Source organism: Etheostoma spectabile, chromosome 13 (assembly GCF_008692095.1).
Source record: "Etheostoma spectabile isolate EspeVRDwgs_2016 chromosome 13, UIUC_Espe_1.0, whole genome shotgun sequence".
In the NCBI taxonomy this organism is placed as follows: Eukaryota; Metazoa; Chordata; class Actinopteri; order Perciformes; family Percidae; genus Etheostoma; species Etheostoma spectabile.
The window spans coordinates 28,505,051-28,520,060 of record NC_045745.1 but is presented as its reverse complement, the minus strand read 5'-3'; the positions used below and the strand labels follow the sequence as shown (position 1 = coordinate 28,520,060).

Here is a 15,010-nt window from a genome sequence, read left to right as displayed (position 1 = left end):
CTCTGCAGGGTGCTCAAACTTTTGCAGACGCCATTTTTTTTGTTTTCTGTTATTTTGAAAGTGTAAGAGATAGAAATAAAATCAAACTTTTTGTGACATATTAAACAAATGTCTAATCTGTCATTTGATGCCTTTTTGGAGATTTTTCTTCTTTATGCACATTAATACAAATTCTTACCTGGGGTGCCCAAACTTTTGAGCCCCATTGTATATGGTACAGCCTTAACACACTGGGCTTCCAGGGTTCCCCTGAATCTTGTGTCTACATTTGAACAGGTTTCTACATTTGCAGGGCTAAAAACATAATAGAAGCAATGCAAAAGAAAGACAGCAGAAATTAAATCACACCACAGTTTGGAAGCAAGATCCTAAGGCATTTGGGAAACAGGTAAATGATCTCTTCAACCCTTTCCCACTGAGAGGATGGGGGGAAGGAACATTTGCAGCCATTTTAAAATCCTCAGATGTAGTGGACTGCTGTAGAGTACATCCATACATCCATTTCCCACACACACACACACACACACACACACACACACACACACACACACACACACACACACACACACACACACACACACACACACACACACACACCAACGACAGGGGCAGCAACTCTCCTTTGGCAGGAACACTAAGAACTGAACAGCTCTGAGCACAGCAGGAGACTTTGGCCACCTGCATACTGTGGAGTGGAGATAGAGAGACATTTCCACAACTGAAATTGGTGATAGACATTACAACACTTCCATTTCCCCTCCAAAGATGTCAGCAATTTTTTTTTCAAGGTTTAAACTGTGCTTAGGTATAAGGAGTCGCATTAAACAAAATAAATCAAAGATTTCCCATTGCTGTGGGTGCTTAAACTGATTCACTTTATGGTACAGGGAAAGAAAAAAAGTGCTTTTATTGTTCCCCAGTTACCAGCAAAGACCTATGCAAAATGTAAACAATGTTTGAGCCTACCTTTGAGCCTTGTTACAAGGGCCAACTACTGTGCAGTGTTCATTAGAGTGGAAATGATATGTGCAAACAAAGAGAGGCTCCCAAGCAGCACACTGCTGCGTCTTTTCATCTCAGAATTGCAAATGAATGCAGCCTCACCTGGTCCCTGCAGGCAGTGTCCCAGTGCCTCCAATCAGTGCTTTATTGACAGCAGGCATCCAGCAGAAAACTGGGAGCGCTAATAGTAGAAGATGATGCCTGATAAACACATTTTCCCCCCTAACTGCTGCCCCCACATATTTTACTGCCTGGCAGGGTGGCCTCTAACCAAGGTCAAAATGTGCAGCTGTTTGGCAAACAGAGCAGCTTATGTTAAAAATAAATAAAACGGCACACGATTTGATTTAAGAGTCAGTTCTGACTTTGTTTGGCTGTTCTCCATCTGCTTTGTACTTTTAAAAGGTGCATATCTGTCCATATTGGCCTAGAATTTAGCTTGAAGAGGCAAGTGGTTTCCATGAAAATATCAAGAAAAGTACACAATTTCCGACATATTCTGAATGAAAAGTAAAAGAAATGAGGAAACAATATATGATGATGCTCTACTCAATAAGCAAAAAAACCTATGTGCAGTAATGTTAAGACTAGTGGCATTCTACATATGGTAGCCCTAGCTATGGATAGACATCCAGTGCAGCAAATGTCAGTGGCCAAAACCTTCTGTCTAAATAACAGGGAGGGTGGCATGGTAAACACAGACTTGCTTGGCTTTGTCAAGCTAATGACTTGCTGCTCCAGTGGCTTGTGAAACAGTGTTAGAGCCAAAATAACTAAAATCAGGAGCAGAATTTAATCTGTCACTCAATGGAAAGCCTTTAAGCAGAAACATGCAGCCACCCAGAGGGTGCACTCAAGTAAAGTGAAATTACAGCAAAAGCTCCCTGGCACATAGTGTAGCGCCAGAACAGGTTGTGTACAGGAATGACTGAGGACTAGAGATTGGTTGGATGAATAGGGCAAAACACACAGTGTGTGAATGTCAACCAAGGTGGTAATCTAAAACCATCAATCCTTTTAAATGTCTGTAAGATTCATCTAGGTAAAATAAAGATTGATGCGGGGAGGAAGACTGTGCTTGCTCTCAGTTTTTGATCTTCCTGAATTTTCCCCCCAAGCAAGGTTTTGAACTGTGTAGCTGTGCATTTTAACAACCCATGTGTTGCAAGGTTGTGCGAGCAATTCCGTATTCCAACGGCTCAGAATTAATCATTTCAATGAATTGTTTGTTTCCTCTGTGGTCTCGTGGGAAAAGTGGATGGGTATGATGAGAAGTTACTCTGAGGTGAATGAGCTAAAATTAATCAAACACATCAGTGGCTTGTTTTGCGAAAAAAAACAAAAAAAACATCCTGCCTCCTTTTCTCCAGCTGTCTGAAGGTGGTGAATGTGAAACAAAAAAGCATCCAAAATATATCTCTTTGCAATCACAGCAAGCAAACACTGATTCTGTAAACAAACAGCTGAATATATTTACTAAAAAGAATTTCCAGGAAAAGAAATCCAAACTTCACTCCTATCACAAATGATCTGCTCAATAATAAAAATTGACAAGCCTTTTCAAAAGATGCTAAAATGAAAAGTATGAACAAACATTTGAAACATTTTGTGTAATGCCAAGCAACTCCAACTTAGAGGCAATGACAGTTAAAATATTTTTTTTTCATTTAACCAGTCTATTCTGAATCACTGACATCAAAGTTTCCTGCAATCCACATTAATATTCATGTGCGAAGCAAAGAAAATAAGACATGAAATGCAGATTAGCCTCTTTTGAGAAGATATGCAAATAACAATCCAGACACTTGAATCTTTTCTTTGCACATGAGCAGACAGTCCACATGAACATATGCTGTATATGCTTTTATATTCAAATCTACCTACATGTATTTTAAATAGAGTTTAAAATTCATAAGGTCTTAGGAAATTGTTATAGTTCTGTAAGGCCAAATATAGAAATAACTAGCAAGATTCATGTGTCTGGACAGCAACAAATCAAATAAAGGTATTGACATATAAGAGCAGACTGGCTTTAATTTTAAGGGGAATTTGTGGCAGTATTATAACTGTCTACTAGAGAGTACACAGGCATCATTGCTGTCTAGTCATGTCAGATGGAATACAAATAAACAAGAATCTGACATGGAAACCCTTCAAAAACACAGCCTGGGAATAACTCAATATTAAAATATGAGTTCCGCTCAATGACAGTCACAAATAACCTCTACAAGTCCCAATCCCAAATTTTAATATTTGCAAAATATCACCAGTTTATTGAGCATAGTCTTTGGCACCTAAAAATGAGAGGACAATGTGGTGATGAAAATGATGCTTCTGCTTACCAATATGGCCAAAAAAATCCCTCAGTTCAAGACAATCTGCACTGTGCACATTTAACAAGTAACTTCAAAATGCAATTGAAACATTAAAATAGAGTTCATTATACTGGAATATTATTCTGCAGGATTCAACATGAGAAGGAGCTTTAATTCATGATATGCAGTAGAAATCCAGTGTTTGTGCATCCTAAAAAACACCACACATCTCTGCATTTCTGCATCTGCAAGGCCTCAAAGGCTCTACAGAAAGCTTCCGTATAATAGCAAGGAAATGCAATCCTTTGATCCTTAATACATATGACACAAGTGGACAAAAGCATGACTAAGCCTCAAGAAAGCCAAACCAAACGTATTACGTCACGAACGCCAGAAGATAAGAATAAATCAGCGACACAACATAAACCTTATCTTAATAAAAGACTTAATGTAAAGGCTTGGATTCCACATATGATATAATGTATCTATGTATATTATTTATACACATTTAGAACAGACGTTGCTTTAAATCCATGCTCAAACATATGCATTATATCTAACAGCTTAGTTCAAATAGAAATGTATTTTCCGAAATCAGTTTTAATTTGATGTCAGCAATCATAGCCTAGCATCACTTTGTTCAAATGATGGATATCTCAACTTGGAACAAGCGCCACATGTAAACGTACAGCAAGATAATTAATTCAAAATGGGTTAATTCCTCCCAACGCGCTCGTCCACATTAATGGGGAAGAGATAAGAGCGGTCTTAATGGCTGGTCAGAACTTCTTGGAGAAATGTAGCCAGAGCTGGCTTATCTAAATCCTCCTGGCAAAGCTATCTGAATAGTCAGAAGAGAGTGCAGAGGACAGCTTAAATTTGCCTGAAAAGCAGCTCTTATAAATAAAGCAGAAGTTCTTTTGATAGTGCTCAACTTCCCTATTCTGTATTAACTACCTTATTCAATATGTTGTGTTAAATAAAACAGAAAAAAAGCACTTATTTACCATAGAAGCAACATCAATTTATGATGTGAATTAGTGTGCCATAATAAGTGAAATATGATTAAAAAAAATCTTAAAACAGTGTTCTTTCTCTGTCCATGCAGCTCTCCTGCTGGCTGAAAAGTTGTGGTAAAGTTGTGTGGAAAGGATTGTGTCCCTCCTGTGTGTCGGATGTCACTGAAAACACGAGGTGACCCGGGTTTTGGTTACGATGCGCTCTCTGCCAATGTTCCTTCGCTGTCGCTCTGTCTCAGCGACTGCCTGCTGGAGTCTCTGTCCCCCTCATCCTCTTCGTCAGACCTGCCGTGACTCTGGTGTCTGCGGCACACAGAAGGGCTATAGGGGTCAACACACACACAGACACACCATTATATCATTACTTGGCTACTTACAGTAGAAACAAAACTGAAAGGTGTAGAGAAGGGGGGGGGGGGAGCTGTTGTAAAAATATGGCATGGAAAACCACAAGCAATTTAGGCTGCAAGATTACACTCTTCCCCAGGCAGTAAACAACACATCCCCTGAGGTGTGCATAGCATATGTGCCCATTGTTACCATGGTTGTTTTTAAAAAATGTCATTAGCACATAGTAAACATGCATCACAAAGATTTTTAATTTTATTATTTTAGTAATTACTCTTTGCACTTCATAAGGTAAATGTCCGGTGCCATTATCAACCAAACATATTAAAGGGCATTTAAAAAGAATGGCTTTCCATTCTTTGATTATGCTGTCATGACAACATATGGCATGACAAGCACTCAGTGTATTACTTGAATACCAACTGTAGATCTTTACTATATCCACACTGCCATGACCACTGTCCTTTAATACATGCACAAACAACTGAAACATGTCCTTTCAGCACAATAACACCAACAGTGACCAAGCTGAACTGTATTCTATTCTCTGTATTTATTTTCTATACACTCTATTTGCAATTATCCACAATACAATAGCAATTTATTTTGAAGGATTACATATTTGAAAAAGGGTTAATTACCCAATGGTCCAGCCTTGCCATAAAAACTGCTGCATGTCGGTGTTTCAAGATGTTTAATTAGTCAAAACAAGCATGACGTTTCCCATTTTTTAAGACATGAAAACGAGCGCTATGAATGAGAACTGAAATTACTTACAGGCGTGTTTGTCTACAGTGAAAGTAACACTTTGTTTTAAGGAGGCGTTGTAATCATTTTTTGGGTTTAGCTGTTGCTGCACAGTGATCTTGGCAAAGTGGTAGTGTGGGAGCTCTCTAGTGGTGTTACAGATTCAATTTTGAACACACAGAGAAAGAAAAGAAAACAAAGAAAAGAAAAGAAACAGTGACTCCAAACTAAAACACTGTTTTGAGTCATAAACTGTAATTTTGTACGATCATGAAAACATTATTATCATTATGTTGTTGACATGACCAGGTATGGCCATGTATGTGCCAGTACGATATTCAGTCCACCTAAACGGTCTTAATTTGCCCTACGGTGATTTAATAGATAGAAAGAGACAGTGTTAACTGACTAGAGAGGCAAACAAGTTCAAGGACAAAGAAAAAAAAAGAAAATGCCGCTGACGTGCATTTTTCAAATTCACACAGGAGGCAGAGATGCTCGAACTGTCAGTAAAATTACTCTCAAAATAGATAGGCTTTTGAAGCATAGAGCTAAACGTAGTGTTTTAATTGTAATGCCAAGTAGTCACATCAAGTCCTATCAACAGTCGTGTCACACATCTTTGAACTCTTGTCAGTTAACATGTTAAAGGAGAAAGAAATTGTCATTTAGGTTTTGCCTAATTGCCAACATCTGTTTGTGCTTTAAGAACAGCCACAGCCATCTAGCCTCTCTCAACACTATGTCATTATAAAAGCATCAAAAACAACTTAAAGAGAAACGGTGCAATCCATCTTTGCAAAATGGAAACAGGAAACTAACACTGCTTTACAACAGTAGTATGTCTGAGTATTTCAGTGCACTGCTTCTGATAGACAAACACAAAGTGAAAATTATCGTTAAGGAATCGCAGTGGCGGAGTACAGTACACCTCTCGATTAAATGTATCTGCAGCTATTTATAATGACATAGAAATATAAAACTTAAGTGACTGTCAGTTAGGCAAACTAGAGGACTAACTTCAGTGTGCTGCAGTAAATTGGTGATCGTCTTAAATGAGGACAACTGTTGGCAGGAGCGGAGGAAAACAAACAGTGGCATGCACTAATTGGACAATGTGACCTTCGAAACACGTAGCTAGGGTTTATCTAGAAGTCAGCATTAGTGTATCAGAGTCAAAAAAATTACAAAACAGTCACACATGGCAAACTCAGTTAGTACATTCAGTGAAAGATCCCAAATCAGTGTTGGTTATGCCAGGCTCCTGGGTTATTATCACACCAAGCATCACCTTCCACTGTCGGCCTCAGTCGCTGTCAGGCTTGTAGCGGTACTTCATCACCAAGCTATCGATCTTCTTCTGCTTCTTCTTGGTTTCCATCTTGCTAGATGGCCCACGCCCTGCAGGCTCATCATCATCATCAGATAGTTGTTTCGGGGCCCTTTTAACACTGCTGGAGCTGCGGTAGGAGATGGTCGAGTCGGAGGAAGAGGACTCGGACGACTTTGAGGAAGAAGAGGAATCCTCGGACTCGCTTTGCTTCTTCTTAGATCTCTTCTTGGACTTCTTGCCCTTCTTCCCCCGTGAGCTCTTTCTGCTGTGATGATCGTCTGAGGAGGAGTCGTCGGAAAGAGAGACTTTGCTTTTTTTCTCTTTCCGACTGCGGGAGCTGCTGGTACTCAGGGTGCTGGATGGCCGATGGCTGTAGTCCAGAGCAGAGCCGGATGCAGAGCGACGCAGGCTGGATGTGCTGCAGCCGAGCCCCTCGTCTTCTCCTCTCTTCCTACTGTCCTCGCTTCCTGGCCCCTTCTTTTCATCCTCTTCCTCACCACTAGACTCATCGAGTTTACTGCGCTTGAACTTAATGGGTTTGAAGCTCAGCACCTCATTGATGGCAGCCTCCAAGTCAGGGTCCAAGTAGTTGCGGTGGGTGACTGTTTTAACGTCAGATGTGTCTGGCAGAGTGCCATCTGAGGAGCGTGGCTGGGCTGGGGTAGAAAAGCTCCGGGAGGGGGGACTGAAAGATGAAGTCCCACCTTCAGTAAAAGCCACACTACGATCATCATCGTCGTCATCGTCTACACGCAGGCCAAATTCACTAAGGCCGCAGCTGCGGGCAAGGGAAAGGCGTGAGCCACTGCGTTTGTCCTCTTTCCAAGAGCTGCTACGATGCAGTGAGCGTGGGTTGGAGTGGCTCACGCTGCTGATGGTCGACTTATCGTCATCATCCATGTCCAACATGCCCCTCCTGGTGGACATCCTGCTCGGAGCCACAGAGGACACCATGGAGTCCTTATCAAACTCAGGGCTGCTGCGGGAGGTCCAGCGAGACTCCAGGCCCTTTCTGGCCCTGCTGGTAGCTTCAGAATAGGCCAAGGAGATGACTGAGCCTTTGTCGTCTAAGTCGTCCTGTGATTGGCTCTTCTTCCAATCCTCCTGAAGCCCTCCAGACTTCGACTTGGCTTTGCGAATAGAGGCCTGGTCTGGTGTGTCAGGCTGTTCTTTGAGAGTGCTGAACAAGGAGCTCTCATCACCTGTCCCCCCTATGGAGTCTTTCAGGTTGGATCGCTTTCTGTAGCTTAAGGAACTCATGACAGACACTGATCTGTTCTGCTCTACCTCTTTCACGTCTTTACTGCCGTCATTCATCTTCTCCTTACCTTCTTTTACCTCCTTGCTATCTGCATTTGCAGAATATCTAAAGGGTAACATTAAAAATGGACATCAGAGACAACCAACAGAAGACAAAAAGAAAAGAAATCAGATCTCCACATATTGTACTTAAAAAATAAATTTTTAATGGCAACTTTAGGCTGCAACGCAATACTTTATGTGGTAACTGAGACTTTTGGAACCGTGGCAGACTATTATATTTGTCTATTTCATTATGTCCTTGGGACCAGTCAAAAGTCTATTGCTGTTATTTACAGTATACACTGTAGAAAGGGAGGACGTCAACCATTGAGGAGATCTATCTAACTGTGGCATAGGCCTCATTAAGCAGGCGTGCCAACTGGCCACGGGCCACGTCAATAAATACGACAGCAGCCTCTTCCCTGTTCCGCCTACTGTCATTAGACAGATTACCGGGAGAGAGAGATGACACCTTTAATCACATGAAATACACGTCCATCTGTTGCAAACTGCCCCAGGTAATTCTGGGCCTTTTTTTACGGATGGGAATGTGGGAACCTTTATCACTGCGATACCACAGGGATGTACATGGTTATCTGTCATGATGCACAAGGATGTGGGCACTAACCTGGTGCTCTTCAGACTTCCCTCATCTGACAGGGTCTTGGTGGAGCCTTTGTTCTTCGAGAGCCAAGACTTAACTCCATCCACCCGGTCCTCCACCTCGGAATCTGTTTCCGTCTCATCCCCCCTGTGAAAAAAAGAATCAGCTAGACTTTTGACTTTAACACACAACACCAAAGATAGTCATCTTAACAAGTCCTTTTTACATCTTTGAGTGCAACAATCTTGCAATCAAGTGAGGTAATTCCACTTGTTTTTAACTCAAATCAACCTCCTTTAACAATTTTCTTAAATCCCCTCTGAGATTCATGATACTATTGAAATAAAGTGCCTTAATCTGCCTTGTACAACAGTTCACAATCAATTTAAGTAGATTTACTGACAAGAAATGAGACTAAATGACTTGTGTTGTGAATATTATATGCAGTCTACCCTCGCAGGAACTACACAGGAAAAAATAATTATTAGTTTTCACACATCACCATTTGTTAGTCATGTAATAATTGTATTATTTTTCTTATTATATTTAAAGGTCAGTATGATGCAAGAAAGCCTCGCACTGGGACTGCACGGCGTATGAGGCGCGTCCCCCCGGGTGGCGGATGGGGGGTTACACTGTATGGTGTCGTGGACCAACGCAGTCTAAGGGAAGGACACCCTGACAGAAAACCACTGGCCCTCCAAGCTTGGGGGTTGGGCAGAAGGCTAACAACCTACTCCCGGAAAACAAGCCTGTTACAGAAACAACGGACATCATATTGCAAGACGACCAAGGCCGCCCAAAAACAACTTGGCGGCGAATGGTGGAACTGGAACGTAACGGTGCAAGCTGGAACATGTGGAACACAGCACGACGTGCAGCTGCAAACCGAACCCAGTGGAGGAGTGATGTCCAAGCCTTGTGTGCCTCCTGGCACGGAGAGAATTAATGGTAATGATGATGCAAGACAATCCAGACAGGCCACGGTTAAGCATGATTATGTGATACAATATTAATAATAATAATAATAATAATGATAATGATAATGATAATAATGTTTTTGTGTTTTCAGTTGTGGATGAGTGATCTAGGCAGAATATAGATAGCTATTGGAGGCATAATTAGCTGGTTCTGGGCTGCTAGCATCTGGGTGGCATGTCACCTGCTCCTGGTGATTGTTATTGGAGTGGAGCCAGAAGACAGCCCTGTGGCCCTTTGCCTGACATGACAATCAATATACAGAGACCTGTGGATCCCAAATGAAAAAGCTCTGCAGATCCCACCTGGATAAGGTCAATCCTCATTCATTCCAAATACACGGTAGATTTTTTGAATTATGTATCCGGTTGTCTTAGAAGGCTAACGTGACGAGAAATGGTGAGGAAAAGGAGGGTAGAGTGGCATGGCATCTAAGGCAAAACTGTCATCGTGGTTGAAATGTATTGGGGAGCTGAATTTAATGAAGAATCCTCCATTTATTTGAGCACACACTGTTTCCTTGCCTACATGTTGTGTGAAAACATTCACAGAGATACATAGGTTCGCACAGGCCTAAACTACATTTGACATGTGTTGCTCGGGTGAACTCTGTCAGAGAAAATTACATTTACCATTATATATACAGTATATATATATATATATATACTTTTTGGTTTCAGAGCAGGACAGCATACTGTATATTAAACACACTGTAGCAGGGCAAATAGTGGCAATGATGAGTTGCAATTTTCAATTCCAGATTTGTATTCTCGGACTAGCTTATCCATCTGAGCCTTGAATCATGTTTCAAAAACTTGGAAAAAAATATTTATAAGGAGCAAACGCAATATTCAAAGAGGTGTGAGATGACAGCCAGACTGCCAAGCTCTATCATTTGTCCACGTACCACATATCCATCTATGTAGGTCTCCCAGTGAACAGCGTACCATTTCCTTTGTCATCAAGCTTTGTGTCACAGATTCAGTCATGTTTCCTCAGAGAACAAAGTGTCCCTTCAGCTCCCTTCTATTTTTTTGGTGGTCTGCCTAAAAGCTAGGTTTAGTTGTTTTTTTTACACAAGAGAGGTGGTGTCGGCGCCGGTGGTGTGTGACTATCGTGAGGGAGTGAGCACAGAGCTCAGATTCTTGGACTGAATGCTATTGAGGCTTTCAAGATTTCTAAGAGCATTAACACATTTAACTTTCTCATCATCCACCATATGGAGCCAGGCTTTCTGGGTGGAAGGTAATGATGATCCCAGAGAGACTAAAGGGCCTGACTATGTTATTTTCTACAGGAAAACCTCCTAATTTCAGAGTTTGAGAGGCGCCTCAAGAGGTGGCGAGCTAAGATTGTGAGTCCAAGTTCAGCTGTTATACCATCCCTTTATTTTCCACTGCCTCTCTTCTTTACTGCATGCTAAATACAAGTGATAAACGCCCACCAAAACAAGATAATAGGTTCATTAATACTAGAAAGTTGATTACACATGCTGCCCATTTGTCATCGCTGTGATACTGTGACTTTTTCAACATGATATATCACACAACAAAATACTGAAACCAGCCCACAACAAAATTATCTCCCTATTTCCACCTCTTTCCAACACGCGCACACACACACACACACACACAAACACATTCACACGCACGCACACACACACACACACAAAATAAAAGGTGGCTTGCAATTGAGTGCTGTGCAAATGGTGTCACAAACGATTTGTCCTTGGCCCCACACTACTAGCTAACCAGTCCTGAGGCTCGTAGATACAAACAAGCCCCAAGAATTTAGAAGTGAACATTAATAGCTTCTGACAATTGGCCTGCACTTGCTGTAAATCTTTGTCACAAATACTCAGACTCAGCATCAAATCTCGTATGGCTTGGTTCTATCACTTAAGCACTCGTGGTGCCAACACCATGTTTAAAAGGTAACTAACTAATAAGCTAATTATATATTGATGAAAAAACAATTCCAGTCAATCCATATTGATGGAAGCCCTTTGAACTGCACAGTCCTACGTTATATGCAACCCCTTTAATATAGCCTGCTGCAGTCTGTAATGGAAGTCCAGCTTGAAAAACGCTAATTCAACTTCCATTATCTCCCCCTACAATATTAATAATCCCGCTATTGTAACCTCTGTTTTGAAGCATTGACTACAAAAATACTGAATAGTAATGTAAATCATCTGGAAAATCCACTTCATAATTATAAGAAAAATCACCTCCTCAGTTATTGTTCATCCATGCTGCTAATGCAACGATGTCGAAGGAGGGAAAAATGCAATTAAGTAAACACGGAAAAAAATCATTGCTCTTTTCCTAGAGTTGCACAAAAAGAAAAGCACTGATACACACGGGTTGTCTGATGAAAAATGGATAACAAAAAAAAAAAAGCATATAAAGAGTGTGACGCCATGTCTCTCTGAAGAAGCAATCAGAGGATAAAGCGGGAAATTATGGATGGGTATATCCGCTACAAACTGAAGACTACATTTATTTGCTATGCTCTGATGAAGGTTTAAATTATTTAACATGCCACAAGAATTTCTTTCGCTGTATGAAAACTGAAAGAAAAAGGGATTCAGTCAGTCAAAAGAATATCATTAGGGTTCACAATCAATGACTACGCATTTTACAAGCAAGCAAGGTGAACATTTGGATTTCAAGTTAAATGGTTCTCAACACAATGCAATGAAATTGAATTAGTGGAGTACCTGCATGCGTGGAAATCAACAGCGTATGGGTGAAAACATTTCAGTAGCCATCACCATCATGCATCACTTGCTGACTGGGCAGCCGTGGACAGACAAGGTGTTGCAATCATTTCACAGTCACAAGCATCACAGTTACGTGAAAATGCATAGCATGTTTAGTCCTATTCTTTGTTAAAGCATACAGTATGCCCAAATTTGTCCAAATGCATATGTATATTTATATTTTTAGTTTGTTTTCAACCATTTTTTTTCTAAACTGTCAGACAACTAATATTGGAAATTTGCTTACATGTTATATTTTTTAAAGGGACATACAAAGTGAAGATAATGCACAGTGCATTCCCTATACAATCTCAGAGAGATGTGGCGTGTGGTTGCATGTGCTTTGAAAAACCATCAAAGGAGCAGACGACGGGTAAGAATCAGCGGAGTTTAGTGCAAAACAGCTTTAAGCCAAGACACAAATTAATTCATGATGAAGGTGTATGATGAGGCTGCAAATGTCTCATGCAAAAAACATATTCATGTGGACAATGATGCAGTATTACCACAGGTCTGTAACACTTTGCTGTTTTTTATTCATATTTTCTATAGCAGTGAGACTGGCTTTAAGGAGAATGCCGGTGTCATTTTGAGTGTTTTTGCCATTGTAGTTTACATTCTGCCAGTATTCTGTGTGCCATCAGATTTTTCATATAACTTCTTGATGTTTGACGGTAGAAAAGCAAGCCCTGGAATCTCCAACTTATGTGTACAGACACCTCCGGACACTTGGCACAAAATAAAACAAAACTAAAAGAAACACCGGGGCCATCCTTGAAGCCGAGCTTTTATCAGAGATGTGCGCCACAGACACAGCTTTCCATTCTTTTTTATAAATGACTTCTCCTCACAGTGTTATTGTGAACAACACAAACCGAGATGATAAGGAATACTGCATTATTCTCTCTCGTGGTTGAAACGGGTGAGAAAGAAAAACGTGCAAAAAAACAAAATGACAGAAACAAAGGATGCATTTTCCGTTCTCACGTTTTGTTCTTTCTTTTCTGATATTTTGTCACCGTGTCTTGCAGACTGCCAGAAGTGTGGAAAACACCAAAAGGGGTTACAAGGAAAAAAAGACAAGGTGAGACACATACAGTGCAAAAAGCGGACAGACTGAGATAACAGCAAATAAAGAGTTTTACACTTACACAGTCACATAAAATAACTATTGTAAAGCACTGACTCGGTAAATCAACTCATGCTGTAGCCGGCCTCATCTCAAACAAAGGTGTTGTGTGTAATGTCTTCCTTTTTAAAGGCCTGTATTACTGCAGTCAGTGTTTAGCACAGTGGGCTCAGAGCTAGTATAACCTCAAACCCTCTGCAAAGAGGGAATAAGTTACCAAACAGGGGGAACCTGCGCAAAAGAGAAAGGATTTGAAGCAGGGAGCCGAATGAACCGTGTGTATTTGGAGAAGACACAAAGTGTAACACGACTCACAGAGTACTAAGGAGGTTAGGGAGAAATTGATGTCGGAAGATGTGGGAAATAGAGAATGAAAAGACGCAAGTTTAGATTGACAGGCCACTTAAAAAAAACTAGCAGCTCTCATTTTCTAAGTTTTGTGCAGCAATATAACTTGCGCTGGTACTCAGGCCTCTAGCTACAGCACAGTTTCGCCTGATGTGCCAAGCCCATTTTACAGATCTACTGAAGCAAAGGCAATTATATCTTTCTTCAGAGAAGGTTAAAGCTGCGCTGTACCTGTTGATTAAGTCATCATTGTCATCACTCTCCATCTCGTCCTCTATGGCGGCCTGCAGGTCTCCTATCCTCTTGAAGGCCAGCTTGATGTCCACTTGTAAACTCTGATTTGCCGCCTCTAAGCTCGCGATGTCCATTTCCTGGTGAAAGGATCCCAGCATAGCAGAAGCACGTGTTACCTCCTCTAGTGTGAACTCCCAGTGAATCTTATCAAGTCTCCCAGCACTCAAAGCCTTACCAATTCATGCTTCTTCCGGCTGGCCTCGGCCTCCTTCTTGGACAGCTCTCCCATTTCTTCTTTCATGTCTCTTATCTGCCTCTGCATTCGCTTATTCTGGTCCTTCTCCCGGTTTTCTGCATCAATGCGTTGGTTTCTCTCCTCTGTCAACTTTTCGAGGTTCTCCTTCAGACGACCCACCAGGCTCTGGAGAGGATTTGAGGTGAAGTGAGAGAACTTGTTCTTACAAAAGTGGACAAGTGAACAACTCTTGTGATACAATGATCTCCTTTGTTCTGTATTTACTCTTAAACGTTTGATCCTTAAAGGTCCAGTGACATGGTGCTCTTTGGATGCTTTTATGTAGACCTTAGTGGTCCCCTAATACTGTATCTGAAGTCTCTTTCCCAAAATTCAGCCTTGGTGCAGAATTACTGCCACTAGAGCCAGTCCCACAATGAGCTTTCCTTAGTATGTGCCATTTCTGAGTCTGTAGCTTTTGAGGGGGGGGGCTGACAAGGTGGAGGTGTAGCCTTGACCAACTGCCACTTTGCTCGTTTGATAGCTGTGATGTCTCTCTCTCATGGGTGGGGCAAATTTTCAGGGTGAGCAAAGCAGAGAAAGGGGAGGTAACCTTCCAGATTGGCCCATCTGAGCTTTCATTTTCTCAAAG

General features: G+C 41.2%; 1 protein-coding gene across 10 annotated transcripts in view; it reads right to left on the bottom strand.

Moving 5' to 3' along the window:
* Positions 1–2,585: 2,585 nt before the first annotated feature.
* Positions 2,586–15,010, bottom strand: part of LOC116700308 (unconventional myosin-XVIIIa) — a 65,179-nt gene continuing 52,754 nt past the window's right edge. For 6 of the 10 annotated variants that reach the window (XM_032533390.1, XM_032533391.1, XM_032533386.1 and 3 more), the window contains 6 exons: positions 14,359–14,544; positions 14,121–14,260; positions 13,400–13,444; positions 8,695–8,817; positions 6,723–8,130; positions 2,586–4,657 (listed from right to left, as the gene is read on the bottom strand). In XM_032533390.1, the coding sequence (XP_032389281.1) occupies positions 6,738–8,130; positions 8,695–8,817; positions 13,400–13,444; positions 14,121–14,260; positions 14,359–14,544 (1,887 nt within the window). In that variant the 3' untranslated portion in view covers positions 2,586–4,657; positions 6,723–6,737. The remainder of the gene's footprint in view (positions 4,658–6,722; positions 8,131–8,694; positions 8,818–13,399; positions 13,445–14,120; positions 14,261–14,358; positions 14,545–15,010) is intronic. The other 4 variants (XM_032533395.1, XM_032533389.1, XM_032533393.1 and 1 more) reach the window with 3 other exon arrangements.